Here is a 25,595-nt window from a genome sequence, read left to right as displayed (position 1 = left end):
AAAAAAGTGGAACGAGAAAGAGGTCATTTCTCTCAAATAAATAACAAAAAAGACTTATGCTAAAAAAATTTAGTATGCAACTGAATGAGCGCTCAAAGTAGTTCAACAAGATCTTTCTTTAAATATTCTCTTGCAAATTCGATGACCAATTGAGCAAAGATTTTCACAGGTTTGTTAGTGCACATTTTTGGATAGGCTTTACCGAGAGAAAAAACTGGTCTTTGACAATATTATTACCAAAAGTGTCCAATACCTTTTACAGCCTATTGGTGGTAAGCAACTATAGATTATGCATGTCTCGTTTTTTCGTTCGAGCAATATTTTGTTTCCGTTACGCGACAAAGCTATATGTATGGTCCCAAATTGTTCGATTACTCGAGAGACTTGCAAAGTCTATTGTATAAACAGACAAATCACACACCAAGGGAAAATACGTGTCTAGACCATGACAAGTCTAATACATAGATCTATTCAGAAGTGTGATTGGGCACTCAGAGATGACGTGTGGTCAGACGTGGAATTTGATTGGTCTATCATTTTATCGGTTTAGTAGTAGGCCAACTGAGGGATTGTTCAGTATAGGACAATGTCGTGCGGTATCTCTCTAAAGCGATTGCAGTTCTGGTTTTGTCAGTAGAAATTTAGAGTTCCGCATTTTGAGAGAGTTTTATTTGGGTGCTGCAAGGCAAACTCAAACAGGGTTTCTCGATAAAGCGGTTTTAAAAACAGAAAGCAATGTATTTTGCAGTATTCTTACTGCTTGCCCTGTGTGGGTTTCTAAGTCCGAGGAAATTGGAGTCAGCGCGAATCGACCTCCACATTGCCGGGTTATTCCCGCTCACTGCCCCGGGCTGGATTGGTGACTACGGTCTGCAGGGTCTGACCGCCGTACAACTCGCAGTGGACCAAATCAACGGCAGAGCGGATGTTCTGGAAGATTACAGACTTATTCTGGACTACAATGATACAAAGGTAATGTTTTCCTTAAATTTGCAAGCCGCAAAGAGAAGATATTCTTGAAACAAATTAAGAGGTAGTATCCAAAATAATACAACCCCATAAACAAGTAGCTAGATAGCACAACAAATGTATGCTTACCAGAAAAAAAAGGTTACCAACCAAACTACCACATCATATTTGCAGTTTGTGAATGGTACCCTGCTCATTTTCTGCTAAGCAGACAATATTGTTACGCAATATTTTCTGCTTAAGCAGCTCTATGAAATTGGGCCAAGGTCATGGCCGACTGAATCTGGGTTAAAGGCACTGAAGCTGTTGCCCACCACCTTTTAAAATAGTGTTGTCAATTTTTTAGTCAACATATTAATGTTTCCTTGTAAATTTTAGTGGGTAGGGGCACACACAATTATTATTATTATTATTATTATTATTATTTTTTATTCGGCAATTCACATAAAAATACAAAAATACAAAAATTGCAAACGTAAAGGATCAAACTCTTAAAAACATTAAATAGGCCTATATAAGTATATACATGTACATCTGGATTGGAAAACATTAAAAAGGGAGACACATCAAGATATAAAAAAGGAGGACAGGCAGTAAAAGAAAAGACAAAGTACTACACGACTGAGGACAACAGAAAGACAACAACAATCCAGGTTTGCCATGACTGACAAAAGTGCCTGCACTGTCACCAAGAGGTGTGTCAGTCAAACCTGGAAGGACAAGAGACAACCAATTTCACATAATAACCAGGTTAACAAACAAACAAACAAACTTTGGGTAGACAACTCGTCTTTAACTCCTCGAGATGAACAATGAAACCAGATTCATGTGCTAGAGGTCGCAGGTTCTAGTCCCACTAGAGTTTTTTTGTCTTGCTTCCACCTCAAGTTAATTTAAAATGTACATTTGTTGTTGTTTATTACTTGATACAACCCGTTCGTGATGAGCTCTGAAGAGGTTCAGGTGAGGTAAACATTTTAAAGGTGTCCACCTTTTCACTGGGAGGAAAATGAAAAAGGACAGTCGAGATATTTGAAAGGGCCAGCTGTCGTTGTTTCGTTCAACCTACAGAGCCCCGGTTCGAATCACGACGGGGCACTATATTTATATGGTTTTCAATCTTTACATGAATGCACGGGTTTTCCAATGAAATATTATCTGAGATTTTCCTTCCACATCTAATAGCAAAGTTCTCTTCTCCGTGAGGTTCTTGGTTACAGTGATTAAAGACACGGGACACAATTGGTAATTGTCAAAGGCCAGTCTTCTCACTTTGTGTATCTCAACATATGCACAACATAACAAACCTGTAAAATTTGAGCTCAATTGATCGTCGAAGTTGCGAGATAATAATGAAAGAAAAAACACCCTGTGTCACACGAAGTTGTGTGCTTTCAGATGCTTTATTTCGAGACCTCAAAATGTAATTCTGAGGTCCCGAAATCAAATTGGTGGAAAATTACTCCTTTCTGGAAAACTGCTTCACTTCAGAGGGAGCTGTTTCTCACAATGTTTTATACCATCAACCTCTCCCCATTTCTCGTTACCAGGTAAGGTTTTATGCTAAAAATTATTTTGAGTAATTACCAATAGTGTCCACTGCCTTTAAGTTATCCTTTCTATCAGAGTCCTTGGCTTTACAATCAAAAGAAAATAAACCGACAGAAACGAAAATGAAATAAAATGGACTGAAATGAAAAAAAAAGAAATGAAATTTAAAATGCTAACAGGAAAGAGCATTATTACATTAAAACCGGGGGAAAGCAACGGTTTTGGCGACCTATGTTATCACGAAGTAGCGCGCAACTCAGTGCTGTATACAATAGATTGTGTCACTTCGTGAAAATGGCAATTATATATTTTGCTTTCATTAAGAATTCAAGAAATAATGTATTGAGAATTTATTTTGACCAACCATCTCCAATGAAACCTGTACGAACAACCTATTTCGACTGAGTGATTGATTAATGGATTGATTGATTGATTTTTTGATTTTTTTCTCTGATAAAAGTACATCAAGAACATGCCAAAAATACATGGACAATGACTGGAGAAAATACAATGGAATTATGATAAACTAAAATAGAACACAATACATGTACTATTTTTTTGCATAATCATCGATGAAACAATGTGTAAAATTGCAAGAATGCTCCACTTTTTGGTGTCTGTCCAGCCGTCGATTTTTCCAAATGTTCCTAACTTAGGATTAATCTTCAGTTAACGTTACATAATTGGTAAGAAACAAAAATCGTGAAGATCACAGATTTACATAAACTTAAACGGTCTAATTATCATGATAGTAGAAAACATCCCTTGAAATGCTTTTGTCTTAAATGTCATATTTGATGAGAAACAAACAATAATCTTATTTCGCGTTTGGAGTTTATCGCTCAGTGAGCGTTTTATTCATGTTTGTTTTGGCATCGATGCAATGCAAAATGTGTTATCTTTTTTTTTTTCACTATTCTCTCGTGACCCAGATGGACGATCGATCTCAAACTTCTACAGGTTTGTCAGTTTATGTATATGGTGGATTACCTAAAGTGCTTACACTGCCAACAACTTCTTGCTAGCAAAACTAATTCTGTAATGTTTTTTAAAGTTCCGTATCCGAAGACATTAGAACACATTGAACCCATTCTAAGTTAGGGCGAGTTACTCGTCCTAACTTTGGATAATAATATGTGGACTTAGGTTGAGTTAAGTTCCTTAACCATCTAGGATGCATTGAACCCATTCTAAGTTGGGACGAGTTACTCGACCAACTCGAGATAGAATTAATCTTAGCTGTTCATAAAATCGGTTGCTGGGAACGCCTGTCCGTTGTTCAAACCCTACGAAAAAGAAATGTGTCCCCAAATCTAGTTATTTACCTGTAACATAAAACCACTCCAGCTTTAATTGACCCATCATGACCAGACGAAATTAAATAGGATTTGAAGCTTTGCATGGTGGAAACACGGTATGGAAAGGTTTGCAGTAACACCATGTATTATGACTATGAGTTGGGTGGTTCTGAAAAGAACCGTTGGTTTCAACTCGTCGTCGATAAGTATGCTCTGATCGTCTACTGGAACGACAAAAAAAATAAAAAATAAAAATCGAAAATTGGTTTCCTACGTCTCCTTGAAAGTTAAGAGCTTCACCAAGTAGAAATAAATTAATATTCCAGATAGAAAAAATGTTCAAAATCAGTGACCCAGCTGCACTGAAAGCATTTTCACTTAAAACTTCGGTTTTGAGCGGGAGATAGTTGAGTGAGTGACTTAAAGGATTACGTTGCCTTGGATCGGTCGAGTTGGTCCTTGAAAAGCGTTCTGTAACCATTTGTTATAAAATCGGTATGGTTAGAAAGATGTTGTAAAAGTAGAATACAATGATCAACACAAATATGCCTCGAAATTGCGTGGTTTTCTTTTTACCTCGTCGACTAACACGGTCGGCCATTTATGGGAGTCAAATTTTTGACTCCCATAAATGGCCGACCGTCTTAGTTCGCGACGTATAATGAAAACCGTGCAATTTTGAGTGATACTTGTGTGGATCATTATATTCTACTTTTAAAACATCTTTCTAACCATAATCATTTCAAAACAAACGGTTTCAAACGCTTTGTATAGACCAACTCGTCCGATCCAAGGCAACGTAATCCTTTAAAGCGTTGTACCGAAAACAACTTTTTCGGTACAACGCGCGTGACAGTGAATTAAAGCACGGTTTCCGTAAACAAAAATAAAAAAATAACTGAACAATACAAAACCATTGAATTGAACAATACGAAACCATACCTAATGCATTGACAAGATATCTTACAATTTCGGCATGAACCATTACACCAAACTGTAAATGTCATGGTCGCTTGTAAGCTTCTTTGGTGCTTCTTTTATTGCAAGCATATCCGTCACAAAGTGACATTCAAGGCGCTTCTTTTTTCCTGCAAGGTATAGTGGGACTAAGTTTGAATTGTGAGATCTGCCCCTAAGATGCTGTGGTCCAATATGCTGCAAATCAAACCAGGAACACCAAGGCGAACCCCTTCTTGTTTTTGATAATTATCCGTTATTATTTTGTTGTGTTTTTAATGTATTTCACTAGATCATTGTTTTAATTGATTATACCAGCGAGTATTTTTTCATACATATGTCAAGAGCATTCAAATTGTCCATTGATGTAATGAGCTATCCACCCCAGGGAAATCCACCCCAGGGAAGCTAAACGAACGCACCCATTGTTCTTCATTAATCAACACAATGCGAAGCTTCAAACAATACACTCTGTTCTGATATTTACAGGCATCGAGCGCAGTGGGCATGACCGCCTTATTCGATCTTTACTACAGTCAACCAGTTAAGATTGCCGTCATTGGAGAGCTTTTATCGACAGTCACCCAGGACTTGACTGGCGTAACCTCCTTATGGGCTTTAACGCAAGTAAGTAATGTTTGACAGAATAGGTGTGATGATAATACTTCAAAATAATAGTGGCTTCTTATGAAGCGCACATGTCCGTCACTCGCTGACGCTCCTGGCGCTCTAACATACAGTGTTTCCTGCAAGATGTGGGACTACATTTGAATTTTGAGACCTTATCCTTTAGCACAATGTAATGGTTTACAATGTGCTGTGACGCAATATGCAGCCAATCAAACCATAAGTGCACTATGTTTAACGGCTATTTTGAATCAATCAATCGCACTGCGTGCTTTCATCTGAAGTTTCAAAAATAACAGTGCACCACATTTTCACCCCCACGCCTCCCCCCCCCCTTCGAAAACTGTATACTAATATCGAAATGTAGAGAGTTGTGCTTTTTATTGTGCATGCAAACTTCTTTATCAATTCCTCATTTCAGGTCCCCTTATTTGTTTTTTTCACAATACATTTGTTTTTCTTTCTTGTAGCCCCAAACCAAAAGTTGATTTAAGCCTTGTTTGTGGCGACCACGCATACACTTGAATAATCTTACGTGTTAGAAATGAGGCCAGCTTTACCATGGATAAATATTTTTGTCGAAGCCCCAAACACATGGTTGTTTTAAGCCTTGTTTGGGGTGACCATGCATACAACATAATAAGCTTACGTGTTAGAAATGAGGCCACAATGATTGTCATCTAAACAACTAGAAATACATGTACAATCTTTCTATTAGACGAAGGAGAGCTTACAGTGTGGGCAGACTTATTGTCTGAGAAGAACCATTGGGAATTCAAAACTGTGCCATTATTTGCGTCATTATTGTTTGGGAGGTCAAAGTGATCATTTGCTTTTAAGGACGGACTGAAGACGATGATTAGATTGTAGTTAAAGGACTGTGCAAGTCTAATCTGTATTGTACTTCCTGGGTCAAATTTCACAGAGCTGCTAAGCACAAAATAACTGCTTAGCATGAAATGTCTTCCTTGACAAACACAGGGTTATAACCAAATTTCCACATGGAGAGATGGTATCCGGAAATTATGCTTCTTCTTTTTGTCTGCGTGCTTGCTTTTTAAACTTTCTCCACTAGGTTTTTGTTTTAAATACTGCTCCTGATTATATTATTTCCAAGAGAAACATTATTTTTTATTCTAGATGGCCTTTGCCTCGTCTGCGGTCGAGTTGTCTCAACGCTCCATGTACCCGTACTTCTTTCGAACCATCGCCTCGGCCGATGAATTCTCCCCGGTTCAACTCGAGATGTTCCGGCAGTTTGGATGGTCAAAGATCTCCACGCTACATGAGACCAGAGAACCACACGCAGGGGTAAGAAAAATCAGGCACATTTAAAAGGGAAATATTGCCAGCATGTTTCCTGCAGTGCAGTTAATATCGATGCTAAAGTAGTAGTCCTAGCCAATTTTCTATACCTTCCGCCCGGGTATAACGTTGACACCAGTTTACAAACTCACTCAGCGGCAGTGCAATTAATAACGATCATAAACTAAATTTATAGTAGCACCAGCAAATTTCCTATACCTTCCGCAGGTAATAGTCAAACAGCAGGACAGTTCTTTTCATAACCGAGAAATCTCCCAAACAATCTGATCAGAAGAACAAACTCTATTTCGAAGTATTACACCACGAACAGCTCTTCAGTGCTCCTTAAAAAGTTTCCACGGTCATTAATTTGTAGAGTTAGATTTCCTGCCTAAAATAAGGCCACACGTGTCAAAACCCGCTCTCGACACGTGTCTTTAATTATGACGCTAATAGCTACCCGAACCTACACTCTAATCAGAACTTTGAGGCCGAGCTACTAGACAGATCGTGCCACGACAAACAATCATTAAAGATCATTTGTACCCCCTCTATTATTTTTTTGAAGTTAATTTTGCTGAAAACTTTCAAGTACTGTGCAAAATCAACCATCCGCAAATGAGAACTAATATTGACGTATCGCTACGTTTACTACTACGTGAAATAAAAAGAAAAAAACCCAAATCGCCCACTCGGATGTCTTTGTAAGGGAGACCATTTTTTTACAATTTGCAAATCTTCCCCAAAATATGATTTGTTTGCAATTTTCAATGATTATGAAAATCAACCATAAAAAATGAAGGTTAATATTGACGTATCACTTCCTTTACTACCAGTCAATAAAAAAAGAAAATCACTCTCTCATATATAATAGTTAGAGAGGCCATTTTGATTAGTTTGCAAATAATTTTCATCATTTGTTGGCAATTTGCAATGTTCATACACATCAACCATCCGTTTATGGAGGCTTAAGTTTCTTGACGTATCTTTCCAATGCTAACTACCGGTGGATTAAAATGGAAATAACTCTCTCAGATGTCATAGTTATAGGGAGGCAATGATGATTAGTTTGTAAATCTGCATTTCTTCTTTTTTTTTTTTTAGATTTGTAATATAAAATAATCTGCATAGTTTTGTTGGCAAATTTCAATGATTAGAAAATCAAGCATCAAGTGAAGGCTTTTCTTGACGTATCTTTTCATGCTAACTTAAAGGGAATGTACACGTTTGGTAATTATCAAAGACCAGTCTTTTCACTTGGTGTATACCATCATAAGCATAAAATAACAAGCCTGTGAAAATTTGGGCTCAATCGGTCATCGAAGTTGCGAGAAAATGATGAAGGAAAAAACACCCTTGTTGGACGAATTTGTGTGTTTTCAGATAGGAATAAAATACTTCTAGCTTGAAGTCTTTTATTATTTTAGTGAGAAATTACCTCTTTCTCAAAAACTACATTACTTCAGAGGAAGCCGTTTCTCACAATGTTTTATACTATCAACAGCTCTCCAATGCTCGTTACTTAGTCAGTTTTTAAGTTAATATTTGTTTTGACTAAACTACCAAACGTGTGCATTCCCTTTAACAATAAATTCGCTCTATTAGACGTCATTAAAAGGAGGCCCTTTTTGATCAATTTGCCAATCAACATTTTTTTTACGATTCGTAATTTAAATTATCCTCATAATTTTTTGCATCTTTCAATGATTAGAAAACTCAACCATCCATTAATAAAAGCTTTTTTTGATAAAATATTCACCCTCAAAGGAAATTCGCTCTCCCCTCAGACGTCATTAAAGTGAGGTTATTTTGATTAATTTGCCTAGATTTGTAATTTAAATTATATCCATAAAACCTTGCCATGGTAATTTTCCATCATACTTATCCAAACTTCCGATCATGTTTAGAATGCCTTTTACTTATCAAGAAACTTCAAACATCCTTCTCAGAACTAATTCAACCTGATCGAAACGTAATTGGTCTTTAAATAAATTTTGACCATGCATCTTTCTAAATTCAAATTAATTTTGATGAATTTGCCAATCTGCATTTTTTTTTATAGGTTCCTTAATGTAAATTTTATCAAGAAAAACCTGCCTGGTTAAAGCCACAAACACTTTCGGTAAACAGTGTTGTCCAAGGCCCACACTTCGTGTATCACAACTTATATATGAAATAACAAACCTGTAAAAAATTAGGCTCAATTGGTCATCAGAGTCGGGAGTAAAAATCGGGAAAACCTACCCTTGTTTCCCCACGTTTCGCCGTGTCATGACATGTGTTTGAAATAAATCCGTAAATCTCGCTATCGAGAGTTGATATTGTTTTAATGTTTTCTCCAAAAGAGAAGTCTTTCACCATTACCTTCTGTAAACCTTTTAAATTATTCGTACATCTGTGAACTTTTTTTCTGTACCGAAAGTGTATAATTGCTTTAAGTACCCTTCATGTACAAGTGGTACTTAAGCTAATTCCTACAGCCATGCTCTTTTATAAAAACGCTTCAAAGTTACAACATCAATTTCCAGACAGCAGAAACACTTATCTATTTGAAAGGTTCACTGTGTGGCTCAACGGCGCTATACAATAAGCAGTTTGCAAAATGTTTCCCAAACCTTCAATGTTTTTCAAAGTCAGTCGTCATAACTGTGTCCACTAAAAAAAAAGGTTAATACCCGTGCTGCAAAGCGAGTGTCCCGCAAATAAGAATTCGTAGAATTTAATGTTTTCCAAACCTTTCAAATGGTTTCCATCATGTACTAACACCAATCACATTAACGTAAACATGTGGACATTTAACGGATTATTTATTTATGTTTTAATGGGGGGGGGGGGGGGGGGGGTCATGCTGATGGAAAACTACTGCGTATACAGTGTTAACACACACCGGTGTATTTGGTGGTTTAACCACAAGTTCAATATTTTGCTTTATCCCCGATGCAAATTTTCTGCCATTAGATAAAAATAATACTTTATAGTTTCGCCTTTTCGGAATATTGATTTTAAAATACTCTAATATTGTAACCTATCTGAATTTCACAGGTCACGAACAAGCTTCAGAAGATACTAGAAGCAGACCCTAACTTTTCGATCATAGCTGCCGAAAGCTTCAACGAAGATCCAATGGAGGCTGTACAACGTCTACAGGTAAGCACATAAGTACACATTCAGACGTCTTGGTACGTCACTCTGAGTCTGGTATCGAGACGTCATTTAGGGATGTTGTATGATAAGGTTTGGGTAGTTACCCCTAACTCTGACGTCACATGCGGCTGCCATTCAGCCCCATAGCATACAATGTACCTACAGCATTACGCATGGTAATTTATTCATGCATGCATTATGTTAATGTTTATGTTAATGAGCAGATGTTTGCTGCCTAGCTTTAATACAGCGCTCATGATATTGGCAAGTACTGTCATATACATTACAAGTATATTCAGGGTGATGACGTCGGGGCCCAATTTCATAGAGCTGCTTAGGCAAACAACATACAGCTTGGAAATGTCCTACTAAGCAGAAATGGGCAGGATACCGGTCTTCCCTGCGACATGGTAGTTGGCTTGTAACCTTATTAGATATGGACATGTGAATTTGACCACAAAGCATAACTATTAGATATCGCGAGCAGTGCACCTGGAGCTAAGCTGACTTAGGGTGCAATTGTTTTTGAGCAAGCGCCATGAGCACCTGCATTGGCGAATACCGGCGCTATACAAGACTTCGATTATAATTATTATTATTTTTCTGGTAAGTGTGAATTTGTTATGCTTACCGGCATGTTGTGCTTAGCGCTATGAAATGTGGCTCCAGTTGAAGATGTTGACTACGTGTTAGGTTGTTCTTCATCCATGGTTGTTGGTTGCTGTTTGTCATTCTTATCAGTTTTGGATAATGGTTGTTGTTTTTGGTCGTTCTATTTTGACTGTTGATTTCTCTTGTTGGGTTTTTGGTTTTGGTTCGCAGTTGTTGTTTTTTTGGGTTGTTGTATTTTGTCTGTTTGATTCTCTTGTTAGGTGGTTGTTGGTTTTGACTGCTGTATTAAGTTAGCTAATTTATCTTCAATGCCACTGCAACTGCTACAACGTCTGAGTACGAGGTTAGTCTGTTGTACCGTAGCGACGTCATTACAGTACCCCTGTCATAATGTCTATGTCTACCCGTGCGTAGGCGGGTTTGATGTATTTTATAAACAAGGTTGTTCAGTGTCTAGTAGTAGACCATTCGTGTCAAAACAAAATTAAGTATTGACTTTCCATGAGTGAACAATCTTTTGAAGCGAAGAAAAACTGTTTGCACGAAGGTCATGATTAAAATTGCCTTTCTATTCGACTCCAATTTTTAACGTTTTTTTAATTCTAAAATTGGTTGAACGCAACTTAATGAACCATTTATTATCTACACGCTTCGGTTAGCAATGGCTGTCCCGTGGTGTCTGTTATGACGGGTGATTTGTTCTTGGTTGGCTTAACCTTTCAGCAATGTTGTATTTTAATTAAAACATTCAGGTTCAGTAACGGCTGAACAAGTCTAACCTTCATGGAAGTTTTTGGACAACCTCCGAGAAATAGGTTTAATTTCCGTTATGATCTCGAGTTAAATTGTCCCTGTTTTTTATCTATTATTTGTCTTAAAGCGGTGAATACTATTTGTTATTACTCAAAATAATTGTTAGCATAAACACTTACTTTGTACCAGCAATGGAGAGCTGTTGATAGAATGAAACATTTTTAGAAACGGCTCCCTTTGAAGTAACGTAGTTTTCGAGAAAGAAGCACCTTCTCACTGAAATATTTGAATTTGATTTCAAGACATCAGCTCAGGCCTCGAATCCAAGCATCTCAAAGCACTGACTTCGACGACCAATTGAGTCAAAATTTCACAGGTTTGTTATTATGGGTATGTTGAAATAAATCAAATGAGAAGACTAGTCTTTGAAAATTACTAAAAATGGTGTCCAGTGCCTTAGGTAAAACAAAAAAGTAAAACAAAAGGAGAATATAAAGGCACTGATGCAAAAATGATCCAAACAGGCATACGTATGGTTTTCTAATGTGATTGGCACAGAGACATTCTAAATGAATCCAATTACCGTTGCGAGCTAGAGCAATATCATGCCAGGACTTATTTTATTCGTCTTAATTGCTATTGTAAGTTTCATCCAGATGTGGCAGCTGGGATGTTGTCGATGTGTTATTAGTATAGGGACTTTTCGTTTTCGACGACGAATGGTTCTGCGACGGTTGTTCAGCTAAACGTTGTCGTTTTCAGCACAACGAAGATCCATCCCAAGTACTGTCGTAGAAATTGAGGGACGACCGTCCTCAAAGCCGACGCATGCGCAGATGACGCCAAATGTCATCTTTACCGTCGCAGAACCATCCGTCGTCGAAAACGACAAGTCCCTACTAATAAGGCACGGAGAAACAGGCTTTGTGGTTCTTAGCAAGTTGTTTTATTTAATCTGTAAAGGTTAACAGAATGTTATGAAAGTTCGGCCTCAGATAAAGATAACGTTTCGGGGTAACCGAGGAAGTCGTGTTGTAACCGAGGACGAGGTAGTCGATATTTGTGTCTACCGTTTGCTGCGTTTATCTATAATATTTTAGTTTACATATATGTATATATTTTAAGACATGCAACCATCCGCACTCTTTGAGGAGATTAACGTATTCAGTTTTGATAATTTTGAAATAATCACAAAAAAGACAAGTTTTGAATGGTGTTTTTATTAAGTTGTTTGTTTAGGTATGTTGGGTGTGTTATGCATTTATTTTATTTTTATTTTATACATTTTATTTAGGAGGTCGGGGGTTGACTGTTTTGTTTTTGTTTAACTGTTTTTTTTTTTTATATATATATGCAGTCTATCTTTACAAATAGAAAACTTCACCGAACTTCCACAAAAGCATACCCTTTTACCAATTTTACTGTTAAACCCCTCCAAACAATTATTAGTCACAGGTGCTTCTGTTTTTTTTTACGTAGCTATTTTTAGTTGTTTCTTAGTAGATCTTTAAGATGTCTGCATTTGTTTTTAGGACAAGGATGTCAGAATTATCGTTGGGAATTTCTACGAGTCAACTGCTCGCAAGGTCTTCTGTGCAGTAAGTAAAGACAAAGGTTGTTATTGTTAAAAGCTGTTGCATGGCGTGGGAAAATATGAAGAAACTGAAAAATAAATAATAAACTTGCGGTATACTCTGCCCATCTTCACGAGAATATTTACGAGCTCTCCTGAAGACGAGCAGAGTTAACTGTTCGAAACGTCGAGACAAGACCGGCTCTTCTCAGAGCCAACACTCACACACATGAGATGTACACATGATTGTACCCACAGGTTTTCAATGTTACTTTATTTTTTTTCCTAAATAAAAGTTGTTTAGGCCTACTCCATGTTTCGGTAAAAAAATATCATCAAATCCACAAGGTCCCTAAATGAAAATTAGAAAAGTGTATTGAAAAAAATGCCTAGTTTGATAGAGGTTGATTCTCAAACTGGTAAATGTATACCAAAACAATGTATCAATTTATATTTAGTACACGGTGATTAAATCTACTTCTGTGTAGATTTGTTCTTTGAGAACTTGTCTTGCTATAATTTAAACTATAGCCGAGTAGATCTCGTACTTCAGTTGACTACTTACAGTTCTGAAAAGAGTATCCTGTGGTTACTAATGGGTAGGGGTAGACAATGAAAATTGTCATGGGATCCACTCCGTATGTTACATTTATTAATTGTTATAAATATTTATGAAATTGGTTTTCGGGGTCTTCAAAATGCTCCTGTGTGGATCCCTACCCTAATGCAGATTACTGGGATTACAATTTTGTATTAAGATAAACGCCTTCTTTGATCAAGGTTTTGGATAAAAGGTCTTCTTAATTCGTTTAAGTAATTTATCTTCTTTTGATATTACCAAGAAAACCACACAATGCTCTTCTTTGTGTCTTTATAAAATCAATAAGATTTGCAACCATCGGATTAAAATTTTTGCTGTTTTTGAACTCGGTAATTCTATTTTTCAAAGCTTTTAGTTGATTAGGCCTAGATTTGATTGAAGTCTGTGCACAACAATGCTTCTATGGTAAAAATTGTTTGATGAAATTGGTGTTTTACTCCATACAGTTTGGATATTAGGTCAATGTGGACGTTTTGCAAACTTTGGCTTAAAGGCACTGGACACTATGGGCAACTGCTTAAAATAAATTTTAGCATTAAAACTTACTTTGTAACGAGCATTATAGAGAGCTGTTGATGGTAATACAACGTGTGAGAAACGGCTCCCTCTGAAGTAACGTAGTTTTTGAGAGAGAAGTAATTTCTCACTAAAATATTTGGATTGAAATTAAGGCCTCGACTGAGGTCTCAAATTCAAGCATCTTAAAGCACACAACTTATGTGACAAGGGTGTTGGTCTTCCATTGTTCCCTCGAAACCCCGACGACAAAATTGAGCTCAGCTGAGGTCTCAAATTCATGTCAAATAGTTTTAGTTAGAAATTACTTCTTTCTAAAAAAAAACTACGTGTCTTCATAGGGAGCCGTTTTTTTTACAATGTTTTATAATATCACCAGCTCTCCATTGCTCGTTACCAAAAGTTTTTGCGCTATCAATTATTTCGAGTAATTACTAAAAGTGTCCACTGCTTGTAACTTTGGTCTTTAATCTCACCATTTTAGGCTTTTCGGTTGGGGCTGTACGGGCCAAAGTACCAATGGATACTAATCGGGTACTATACACCCCGATGGTGGGGCAAAGGTTCTCCCTCTGAACACTTTGGATGCAACAGCAGTCAGATACGAGAATCAGCTGGGGGGTATATGACAGTAACATGGAGTATGAACGGTCGAGAAGATGCAACGACTGTTACCGGTCAGGTAAAAACATTACTTCAAACCAAAAGCCCTGATGTTTGTTTCACGAGTTAAGTTCTGTAACCATTATACGTAAGGGCGCATCGAACCCATCCCAAGTTAGGACGAGTTAATACTCGTCCTAACTTGAGTTCATGATTAATCCTAGCGTTTCTTGAAATCAGATGTTGGTGTATATGGTTATGAGTTTATATAGTCACGGCCAAAGCCAAAGTGGGGTCATGCTGTTGGTGACCCGACTCGAACAATTTCCCTCGTCAATAGATCAATTGCCTCTTACCCCCACCATTTAATTATACTTATACCTCTTCTCCGGCAAATTCATCATAGTGCACCACCCTCCCCCACCCCACCCATCCCCTGCAAATACCTCCGAGCTGTCAGCCCAACCCCCCCCCCCCCCATCCTATACTAAATGCCCCTTTCCCCTTCTCGCCAGATTTATAAACCCTCCTTCTATCCGGTTGATGGGGTATGACTTGAGTTAAGTCCCAACCACCCATCCGACAAAACACTTGCCAGAAAAAGTCGCGCCCATTCCCAACCCCTTGCACACCAATTGCCCCAAATCGACACATATCTTCCAAATTCATGCCGCCGTGTCCCACCTCTTCTGTCAAAAAGCCAACCCCGACCACCCTCAACAACTGCTCATTATCGATCCATCCAAAACAAATTTCTACAATCAGCTTTACAGTTCATGAACCGCAATCACCGGACAATCACCTCTCTCCAGTGTCACGATATAGTTTGTGTCCACGATATATTGGTTATCTCCTGCCGCGCTATTGACCAAGCATATATTATTTTCAGAGATGAGAACGGTGGATTCTAAGAGATAATGACGACTTCTCTTTCTCATCAAACACCGTGAAGGTGTCTTTCGCAAAAAAAAACTATTTTGGTTTTAAAAGGAATCTCCAATCAGTATTAACTTACAAACCATCTTACCTGGTTTTGATCCCCGTACAAACAAACACAATGAATCATGCAGTTTGAGTCCGGGAGGACTTATCACTAGTCTAGTACTGTCACCTACATATGCAAGGTGATCGTGACTTCATCATGTTTATGTTTTAAAGCTCAAAATCCAGCTTTTCCTTTGTACAAATGTACACGGGAAGAGTGGGTCGTGCTAATAACATCTTGGAGCCAGAGATGGTAATTTAAGATCGGTGTTGAGAAAGGGACCAAAGAGTAAAAATGGGGGGGGGGGTACTACCTAATGATCTCCAATATTCGAGAATTGCCCATATGCAGCAAAAAATAGGTGATTGGAAATGATAGTGTTGCGCAATCTCATTGTGTTGTGTTATTATACTATACCATAAGTTCCCTGTAAAAAGTTTATGAAATTAATGTTTAAACAAACATGATTGGGTTGAAGGAACAGATTTTCCTTAGATTGGATGCTTCTGGCTATAAAAGCATTTGTCATGAGAAAAATATGGTTTTCAAAATATAAGTAAAAAGAAAACCACGCAATTTTGAGGGATATTTGTGTGGACCGTTTTTTTCTTTTTTTCTTCTTTTAGGCTTTATTTCCAGCTCTTATTTCATTACAAAATGCTCTTCTTTTGATACAAAACAAAATGTAAAAATTGCTAAAATCATTGTCCATGTTCTGATAACAGACCCCTCAAGAGTTCAGAGACTACATTTATGACGCCACAAACCTAACCATTGGTCTAGATGGACAAGACGTTGCAGCAAACGCCCATGATGGGATGTGGGCTTTAGCATTGGGTTTGAACAGCTCAATGGACGAACTGGCACCTAAACGACTGGAGTCGTACGTCTACGGGGATGTTGAAATGGCGGCCATCTTTGAAAAGCAAATTGGAAGGGTTCAGTTTAACGGAGTTTCGGTGAGCTTTATGTACAAGAAATAACCATATATTTATATTATTTGTATAATACAAGTTTAAACATGCGTGGCAATGACACAAACATTCGTTTAAATTTGGTCTGAAAGTTTAGTGACTATAAAGTTTATACAAGAGGAATTTGTATGTCAAATATTTTCTCTAAAAATGAAGGAAAAACCCGAGAAAACTCTATCTAAAAATCTAGAATACACAACAGCTGATTTCAGTTGTTATACAATCAAAATTAAGAACAGAATGTTCATGCTGGACATTGTGCATGGTTTATTACTATCTTCTCCCGACTCGCATAACGGATTCAGCCCAATTAAGCCCAACGGATTTTCACAGTTTGTTTTCATCCATGTATAGTCTTAAATACTGCCTGTGACATTTCTGACAGATTTTATACAAATCCTTTATAATAGCTTAAAACATGCATTGTATTGAGTAAAAAGACACTAAGAAGTGGTGGGTGAGGGTGCAATGAACACGTTGTTTACCTCTATTATTGTTAAAGGGACACTTTGCCTTGGATCGGTCGAGTTGGTCTTTGAAAAGCGTTTGTAACCATTTGTTATAAAATGTATATGGGTAGAAAGATGTTGTAAAAGTAGAATACAATGATCCACACAAACATGCCTCGAAATTGCACGGTTTTCCTTATACCTCGAAACCACGCAATTTCGAGTGATACTTGTGTGGATCATTATATTCTACTTTTAAAATGTCCTTATAATCATGCATTTTATAACAAACGCTTTTCAAAGATCAACTCGACCGATCCAAGGCAACGTGTTCCTTAAACATAATTCATGTAAACAAACATTTCTGAAGTAAACTTTTTGTTGTGTTCCAGGGACCGGTTAGTTTTTCTGAGAGGGGTGACAGGATTGGGTTATTCCTCATCGAACAGAATCGAGGTAAGATTTTTTGTTTTATAAAGTATCATGTATTGAGAGGAGTTTATATAGATTGGTATAATATCAATATACAACATAATATGTATCCAGTTGGTATGACACTGCTCCATAAATGCAAAGGTCTTCAAGGAATAGCACCAGGCTACTTATCATCTTGCCTTGCTCTCTACCAACCGCCACGCTCAAGCTTGCGATCAGCTTCTGACAACACACGCCTAACCGAACACCCAACCATCAGAACACTCTCATCTGCTCACAACCGGACTTTCTCCTTTATTGCTCCGCGAATATCGAACAACCTCCCAGTATGCATCAACAATTGTTACTCTTTGCCTTTGATAAACAAATCTCTCAAAACTCACTTGTATCAGATGTAATTTGTTGTATTTATAGTTCTATTAGTCTTGCTCTTTCCAGGGCTTTGATCTTGATGTAAAGACGCTTTATAAATATTTAGTTGTATGTATGTAAAGATCATGGGTTCGATTCCAACCCGTGCCTGTGATTTTTGTTCACAGAGCTCGTGAAAGTACTGATATGGCTAACCACACATTGGAGTGGGTAAAACATGTTTGTTTCTTTTGATAAACAGATGGGGACGAGGTTGTGATTGGAACGTACGAGAAGAATACCAACATCACGTGGTTGATAGAAACAGAAAAGATCTGGTATCAAAGTGGTGAGTTTAAGGTAGTGGAATTATTGAAGGAATAACAATATTTAAAATGGTAATATTATAATACAGCTCCAGAATATTAGAGCCTTGAAAGCGTACCTGACGTATTAATGACGTCTATAATATACAGTGCCTAGTTACAAAAGAGATCATATGCACGATGGTCATTCGTAAACACTCGGATACACTGAAAAACGTTTGCATGGCGTCATTTAAATATGCTCGGGTAAAAAAAACACAAAGGGCATGACATTCCTTTTAATTTCCAATTGGTGGCCCTGGGAAAAAAATAGAACATTTTTTGAGCTTAAAGCTATTATACACTTTCGGTAAACAGTATTGTCCAAGTCCCACACTTCGTGTATCACAACTTACATATAAAACAACAAACCTGTGAAAATTTAGGCTCAATCGGTCATCGGACTCGGGGGAAAATAACGGGAAAACCCACCCTTGTTTCCGCACGTTTCGCCGTGTCATGACATGTGTTTAAAATAAATCCGTAATTCTCGCTAACGAGAATTTATATTGTTTTACCGTTTTCTCAAAAAGTAAAGCATTTCATGGACTAATATTTCAAGAGAAGTCTTTCACCATTACCTTCTGTAAACCCTGTAAATTATTTGTAAATCTGTGAATTTTTTTTTTCTGTACCGAAAGGGTCCAATGGCCATAAACATTCATATAATTTTTTGGTGTTCCTTTTCTTGCAACTGTTTGTGTGTCATGGACGAGCGTATTTGGCGCATTTTAGCGGATGGTAGCACTTTACAATTCTGCATTAATACTATCCTTATTTGGTGTCACAGATTATTGTGTATTGTTCTCCTTTATTTCTTGCCTGCAGATGGACGGCCTCCATTCGATTCGGACAACACTGTTACGATTCAATTGAACCAGGTCATTGAACCCGGGGTTTTCATGACGTCATGTATTATTGCTGGGCTAGGTTGTTTACTCGCAATCTGTTTTGTCGTCTTCAACTTCGTCAAAAGGAAACACAGGTAATGGGTCATACAGGGGCATTTGCACGCCGAGCAATTATTATAACAATTATTTTATAATTTGTTTATACTTTGTATATTAACATAAATGTAAGCCCCATGGGGCGTTTGTAATTTCAGGTCATTTTCTTTCTGGTGATAATTTAATCCTAAAACGTTCACAATGTATATAGATGCTTGCCAATAACCAAATTGAGAGAACAGATAGAAGGTAGCTTCAGTTTTAGATGTGGGAGGTAAACCCCGGTGAATCGGTTAAGGGAAAACCCAAACAGTCACACATGGACTAAAGCCCCAATTCTAAAAAATGCCCCGGTGTGATTTGAACCGGGGTCAAAAAGGAGGAAGGCGAGGAAAGGCGAACCCCTTCTCTACTCAGTAAAAGTGCACTAGGTTAACTATTTTACGTGCATTATACACAACACTCGGGACCAATGTCTTCACGTCCCATCCGAAGGAAGGACTACAAATATCGCCATGTCCCAATTTTATAGAGCTTCTTAAGCAGAAAATGCTGCTTAAAAATCGCTGCTTAGCAATAATGAGAAGTGCATGAGTCACAAATTGTACATTGTGTGACATTGTATTTGGGCTGTTAACCTTATTCTGGTTTGCATGTTTATTTGCTTAGCTTATTTGACTTATTGACTAAAGTACATCGACTAGCAAGTTACAACACACCGGTAATTACAAAAACATTTCACCCTTTCATCAGAGAGGTGAAGATGTCCAGCCCGAGACTAAACAACGTTGTAGCCGCGGGTCTAGTCCTAGCCTACGCTGGCGTTATCGTAATGGGAATAGATGAAGCCATAGTCAGTGGAGAGCAGAATCTCTTGAATATATGCAAGGTCAGAAATAAATTAAGTATCAATTTATAAATTAAGATATGACAATATGACTTCAGCTTCAAACCGAGGAAAACACTGATGACGAACACATTTGACCAATCTTAAAGCATCACTGCAAGGCTTCGACCGAATAATGCTAGCACACAAAAACCGCTGTAGACAGTATGTTTCTTTAAAGACCTTTGAAAATTCAAGAATACCCCATCAACATAAAACTGAACATCCTTTAAAGGAAAAACAATGATAAAATCCTGCATGTTATAGGGAATAAAGTTTGGTTAGGTCTTCGCTTACCGTTCAATTCTTTCAGCCACTTGCTGTTTACCTTTGACGTCATAGATCCATAGACAAAACACACAATATATATTCCAATATTCCAAGGACGTTCTTGCAAAAGGTTTCTAGAAAGTCAAAGTCAGCACTGAATTCTGCCCGGTATCTTTCCCTCCAATCACATCCTTTAGACAAATTCTTGATCTTGAAACATCTCCACATCAATGAAGCTATCCACTGGCTTGGCTTGGACGCTCTACCCGGGCTGGTGGTGTTCCCGTTCCTTTGGGCTCTCTGACTCGTTGCAAATTATTCAACTATTATCATCCCCTGGCCGCATTTTTTTTTCATACCACACGCTGGATATCGCGTACACTGAAGGAGGCATGGAAGCTTTCCCGGATCCTTTCACTGTTGACCCGTAGCCAGCGTATGGTACTAAACAAACAATGCCCCATGGCTGACAGCTATGCACAAAATCTCTAAAAGCTCATTCTTTTGAGTTCCAGTCAGATGTAGAAACGAAAGTGTCAATGTCAGTAGTTACAAGGGTAATAACTCTGTTGTTTTTAAAGTTGAAAATGCAAAGAGGTTTATCCAGAACGCGACATCCAAAACCGGCAACGAAGAGCTCAAAGCAGTCATGTTCCATACACGTAGCACTGTACAACATAGCACTACCATTGCTCTTTTGAACAGCGCGCCCGAGTAACGACCTCATTTGCATAACAAATGAGCCACTTTCTCTGGTCGGCCACATGTCATTGAGTCAGAGGAATGTTTGGCTCTTCAAATGTATAGACATAACCCTCTGCTCGGCTCTAACTTGCTCAGTCCAACAAGCTATTCCTTAGCTTAAAGAGTTGTATTGTTTGTCAATGAGTAAACAGAAACATAAACTAGAATGGGATTTTAACCAATGACCTCCGGATTAACGTGCCAGTGCTCAACCACCTGAGCTATTTAGTCCTTTGTTGGCGGTCACTCTATTGTGTCGATATCTTTGTTCGAGGTGCAAGTCAGAAACCATACAACCAAAATAAATGCCGGTGTCAGATGCAATTGTGTCCGCCATGCAATTATGTATGCCCCGGACACTTTTGCATATGCAATCGTAACCGGGGCTATGCAAAAACCGTCCGGCGGACATGTACATGAATGTACATGTAAGTGCGCGCGTACAAGCGTGCACTTAGCCTACGTATATGCAGCATGAATATTCACGTATTTTATGACTGCAGCGAAAAACCTAAATGGCGAACATTTCCCATGTCATTCATAACATGCACTAAGCTTGTAAAAAAGGCGATCGTGTTCCGTCGACCACAGGCGGACACAACTGCATTTGCAAATGTGTCCGGGCGGACACTATTGTTATTAGAATTATTATAATTAAACTGAATTGAATGGTTTATTCGTCAAGTATAATATAAATATCACTTAATTCTAAGTTGTTATCCTTAAGTTTCTCCTTCTTTTTCTTCCCTTGATACAGGCACGGGAATGGGTGCTTTCTATAGCATTCACCTTAGCATTCGGAGGAATGTTCACAAAGATGTGGCGAGTTTATAGCATCGTCATCCACAATAAGACAAAGAAGAAGGTTCATTATTTAAATTTGGCTGGCGTTTTTGGTGGAAATTAGGCACACCTCTCACGACTATGGCAACGTGAAAGTTGGAGTTGGGACTCTGCCAAAATTAGGCAAACAAATCACGTATTTGAATGTGAAGTTAGGGTGGGGACTTTGCCGAAATGAGGTAAACTAATGACGTATTTGAATGTGTAGTTAGGGTGGGCACTTTGCCGAAATTAGGCAAACTACTCACGAATTTGAACGTGAAAGTTAGGGCGAGGAATATGCCGAAATTAGTCAAACTACTCCCGTATTTGAACGCGAAAGTTAGAGTGAGGAATATGCCGAAATAAGGCAAACTAATGACGTAGTGAACGTGAAAGTTAGAGTGAGGAATATGCCGAAATTAGGCAAACTACTCCCGTATTTGAACGCGAAAGTTAGAGTGAGGAATATGCCGAAATAAGGCAACTACTCACGTTTAAGAACGCGAAAGTTAGGGTGGGGCATTGCCGAAATTAGGCAAACTACTCACATAGTTGAACGTGAAAGTTAGAGTTAGAAATCTGCCGAAATAAGTCAAACTACTCACGTACAAAAGTGGAACTTAGAGTTAGGTCTCTGCCGAAATAAGGCAAACCACTGACGTGTTTGAACATGAAAGTTATGGTGAGGACTTTGCCGAAAAAGGGCAAACTATTCACGTATGTCAACGTGAAAGAAGACTCTACCGAAATAAGTAAACTAATGACGTATTGGAACGTAAAAGTTAGGGGTAGGACTTGCCGAAATGAGGCAAACTACTAACATATTTGAAAGTGGAAGTTAGAGTGAGGACTTTGCCGAATGTAGGCAAACAATACACGTATTCAAAAGTGAAAGGTAGAGTAAGTGATTTGCCGGAATTAGGCAAACTATTCACGTACTTGGACGTGGGAATTAGGGTGAGGACACTGCCGAATTTAGGCAAGCTGCTCACGTATTTGAACTCGAAAGTTAGAGTTAGGACTATGCCGAAATTAGGCAAACTACTCACGTATTTGAACGCGAAATTTAGGGTGAGGACTCTGCTGAAATTAGGAAAACTACTCACGTATTTGAACGTGGAAGTTAGAGTTATGACACTGCCGACATTAGGCAAACTTCTCACGTGTTGCTCGTTTAACAAATTAAATCATTGTACCCAATGCAATCACAGGTTTGTAAAGCAAGATGCCTATCAGCGGGGTATGTACAAGTCTATATGATATTATATTTTATCTGAATATCTTAACAGGTTATCAAGGACCACCACCTTATGGCTATTGTATGTGTGCTGCTATTGGTCGACCTAGTGATCCTAGTACCAAGGGAGATCATCGACCCGCAACGTATCGATGTCGTCATCAAAATGGTTCCTCAGGTAACTATTTTTGGTCCCTTATTATTGAGTCTATAAAGAGCCTTTGTCCCATAGAAATCTGTCCGCCATTTTGGAACTTAACATAGGTTGGACGAGGAGGATTCAAAGAGGGCGTGATCGGAAAAAGGTTGGAAATAGTTCGCAGAATGGTAAGTCTTTAGTTGGTTGGACTTACTGAGAGTGTGAAATATTCTCTATGTATTTTTTATTTGTTATTATCTATTTTTAGACACCAGAGGATCAAGCTAAATATAGACGGTACGAAGAGGTTTTTATACAGTGTACTTCAACATATCACGTGATATGGTTGATGGCCCTCTTGATATACAAGGCGTTCGTCATGGTGTTCGGTGCTTTCCTTGCTTGGCAAACAAGGTGCGTATATATTTTGATGTGAAGTTGAGCCCTGTGATGTAAATTGGCCCACTGCTGGTTGGAAGCAATAATACTACATGAGGGGATTTGATCGAGTTGTTAAAAATTGCTAAAGGATGTACTTTTTGTAACCAAAAACACGAGGTCCACAGATTTACATTAAACTTTCAGTTTGAAGATAATGATGGTAGAAAGCATACCTTAAGTTATTAGTTTCTGAGGTGCTGTAGTTTTTGAGAAATGAGTAAAACAATGTCATAGAAATACGTTTTTACATGCTAAAATAATTTTCGTCTCATGATCACTGAGACGAAAACTATTTTCATGACATTGTTTTACTCATCCCTTTAAAAACTACAGCACCTCTGCAAGTAATATTTTAAGGTACGCTTTCTACTATCATTATCTTCAAACGGGGTAAGTTTAATGTAAATCTGTGGACAATGTGTTTTTTGTCATAAAAAAAAGTACATAGATCCATTAAGAGCAAGCTTTTCCAGAAACATGACAACCCATTCCAAGTCAAAATGTCAAGCTTTAAAAAACAGAAGTAAAGAAAAGGTTGAACTACGGGACAATTTTTTTTTTTTCATCTGAGATTTTTGTTTAAATGGAAAAACCTCCCCTTGTAGTGAGCTCAACCTCAACCAACAAAGTTTAGAACCAAATTGATGCATATTGGAAAGACATTGGATTTGGGTCATAACGGTTTAATCCCATATACATAAGAAGAAACAGCTAACTCTGTCTTTATCTTATTTTGTATTTGATCTTTACAGAAACATCAACGTATCTGGGCTTAACGACAGTAACTACGTGGGGTTGTCTATCTATAACGCGTGCATGTGCTGTGTGGTCGTGGTCCCTGTCTCCATTATGGTAACTGATGCGGTTTCCGTCACCTACGCGCTCCTGGCTGGTTTTATCATGTTCTGTACCACTGGCACATTGTCAATGCTGTTCTTCCCAAAGGTTCGATTAATTTTATTAAATTCAATTCAGACACATATTACATATCAGTAAATTATTTCCACAGCAGAAAATCAACAAAGCAATACAAATGCTAATGATTGAGGGGAATTTGAAATTGGGGCATAACAAATGGACTAAAATATGAATATTAATAAGTATATTGAGAGTAGGTACGGTGTTTGACTAAATATATAACATACACTCTATGAACTTCAGTGGCTTCAGAGGGATGCTACTAAATATGACATACTTGATATTTTGATTTACAAACAATGGGGTGGCTACGATCAAGTAAGAGTAGATGCATTAGAACACATCATGTATACCATCTCTTGCTATTCTGAAATCTGGTTGGCTAAAACACAGTCATGAAAGGGTTGATATTTTGCGCTATCGTGAACGGACAAGACATTGCGAGCGAGCTTTTGCTGGATATAGGTCCCTAATTTGGGCACCCAGTTCCCTTGGGGGGGGGGGGTAGGGGCAGACTTGCTCTTATGATCCCATCGCCAGCCAGCCCATTATGCTTAATATATATATTTGTTTCTCTTTTCTAATAGGTTGCAGCGGTTTTGACCAAACGGAATAATATTGCGCCCTCTACCGACCGAACTCAAGCAACTACTGCCCATAACAGTACCGCAGTATCTACCGATGGGCGTGGTCCACGAGGGGGTAACTCTCAATTCATAACAAACAAGTGAAACACATGATGACGGAATCGGCTACGTCGAACGTTCAAAAGAGAGGTTTAGCTACACTTTTGTTGAGGAAAAAACGCGCAGTCATATTGAATGTTCACTTTTTTTCTATGATTGTAAGGTATTGTTTGAACAATAATGTGCTATCAAAGTTCGCTTGCAGCATGCATTGCAGTTGGTTGACTCCAAGTTGCCTGTAACAGTTGCCTCGTATGACAAGGCCCTACCAATGGAGTTGAATGTTGTACGACTGTTAACTATGGTGCCATATAAATGTTACGATTGATATTCTTTGTTCACAATTTTAACCGTTTGTTTGGTGTCAGCATTATTTTGTCTGTTCGCCATTTTTCGGCAAAGACGCCGCAAGTACAAAGGTCGAATGTTTATAA

General features: G+C 38.1%; 1 protein-coding gene across 1 annotated transcript; it reads left to right on the top strand.

The window, feature by feature from the left end:
* Positions 1–695: 695 nt before the first annotated feature.
* On the top strand, positions 696–25,595 carry LOC117305218 (gamma-aminobutyric acid type B receptor subunit 2-like). Its single transcript, XM_033790041.1, has 16 exons — positions 696–972; positions 5,265–5,402; positions 6,543–6,713; positions 9,750–9,854; positions 12,749–12,814; positions 14,391–14,588; positions 16,220–16,453; positions 17,310–17,373; positions 17,966–18,052; positions 18,897–19,053; positions 19,769–19,904; positions 21,673–21,780; positions 23,030–23,155; positions 23,385–23,530; positions 24,310–24,502; positions 25,063–25,595. Exons 1-16 carry the CDS (start codon positions 736–738, stop codon positions 25,204–25,206), a joined length of 2,310 nt encoding a protein of 769 aa, XP_033645932.1. The 5' UTR covers positions 696–735; the 3' UTR covers positions 25,207–25,595.

The sequence above is a fragment of the Asterias rubens genome, chromosome 22, assembly GCF_902459465.1.
Source record: "Asterias rubens chromosome 22, eAstRub1.3, whole genome shotgun sequence".
Lineage (NCBI taxonomy): Eukaryota > Metazoa > Echinodermata > Asteroidea > Forcipulatida > Asteriidae > Asterias > Asterias rubens.
The sequence above is the reverse complement of the archived record's forward strand: the minus strand, read 5'-3'. Positions and strand labels throughout refer to the sequence as shown.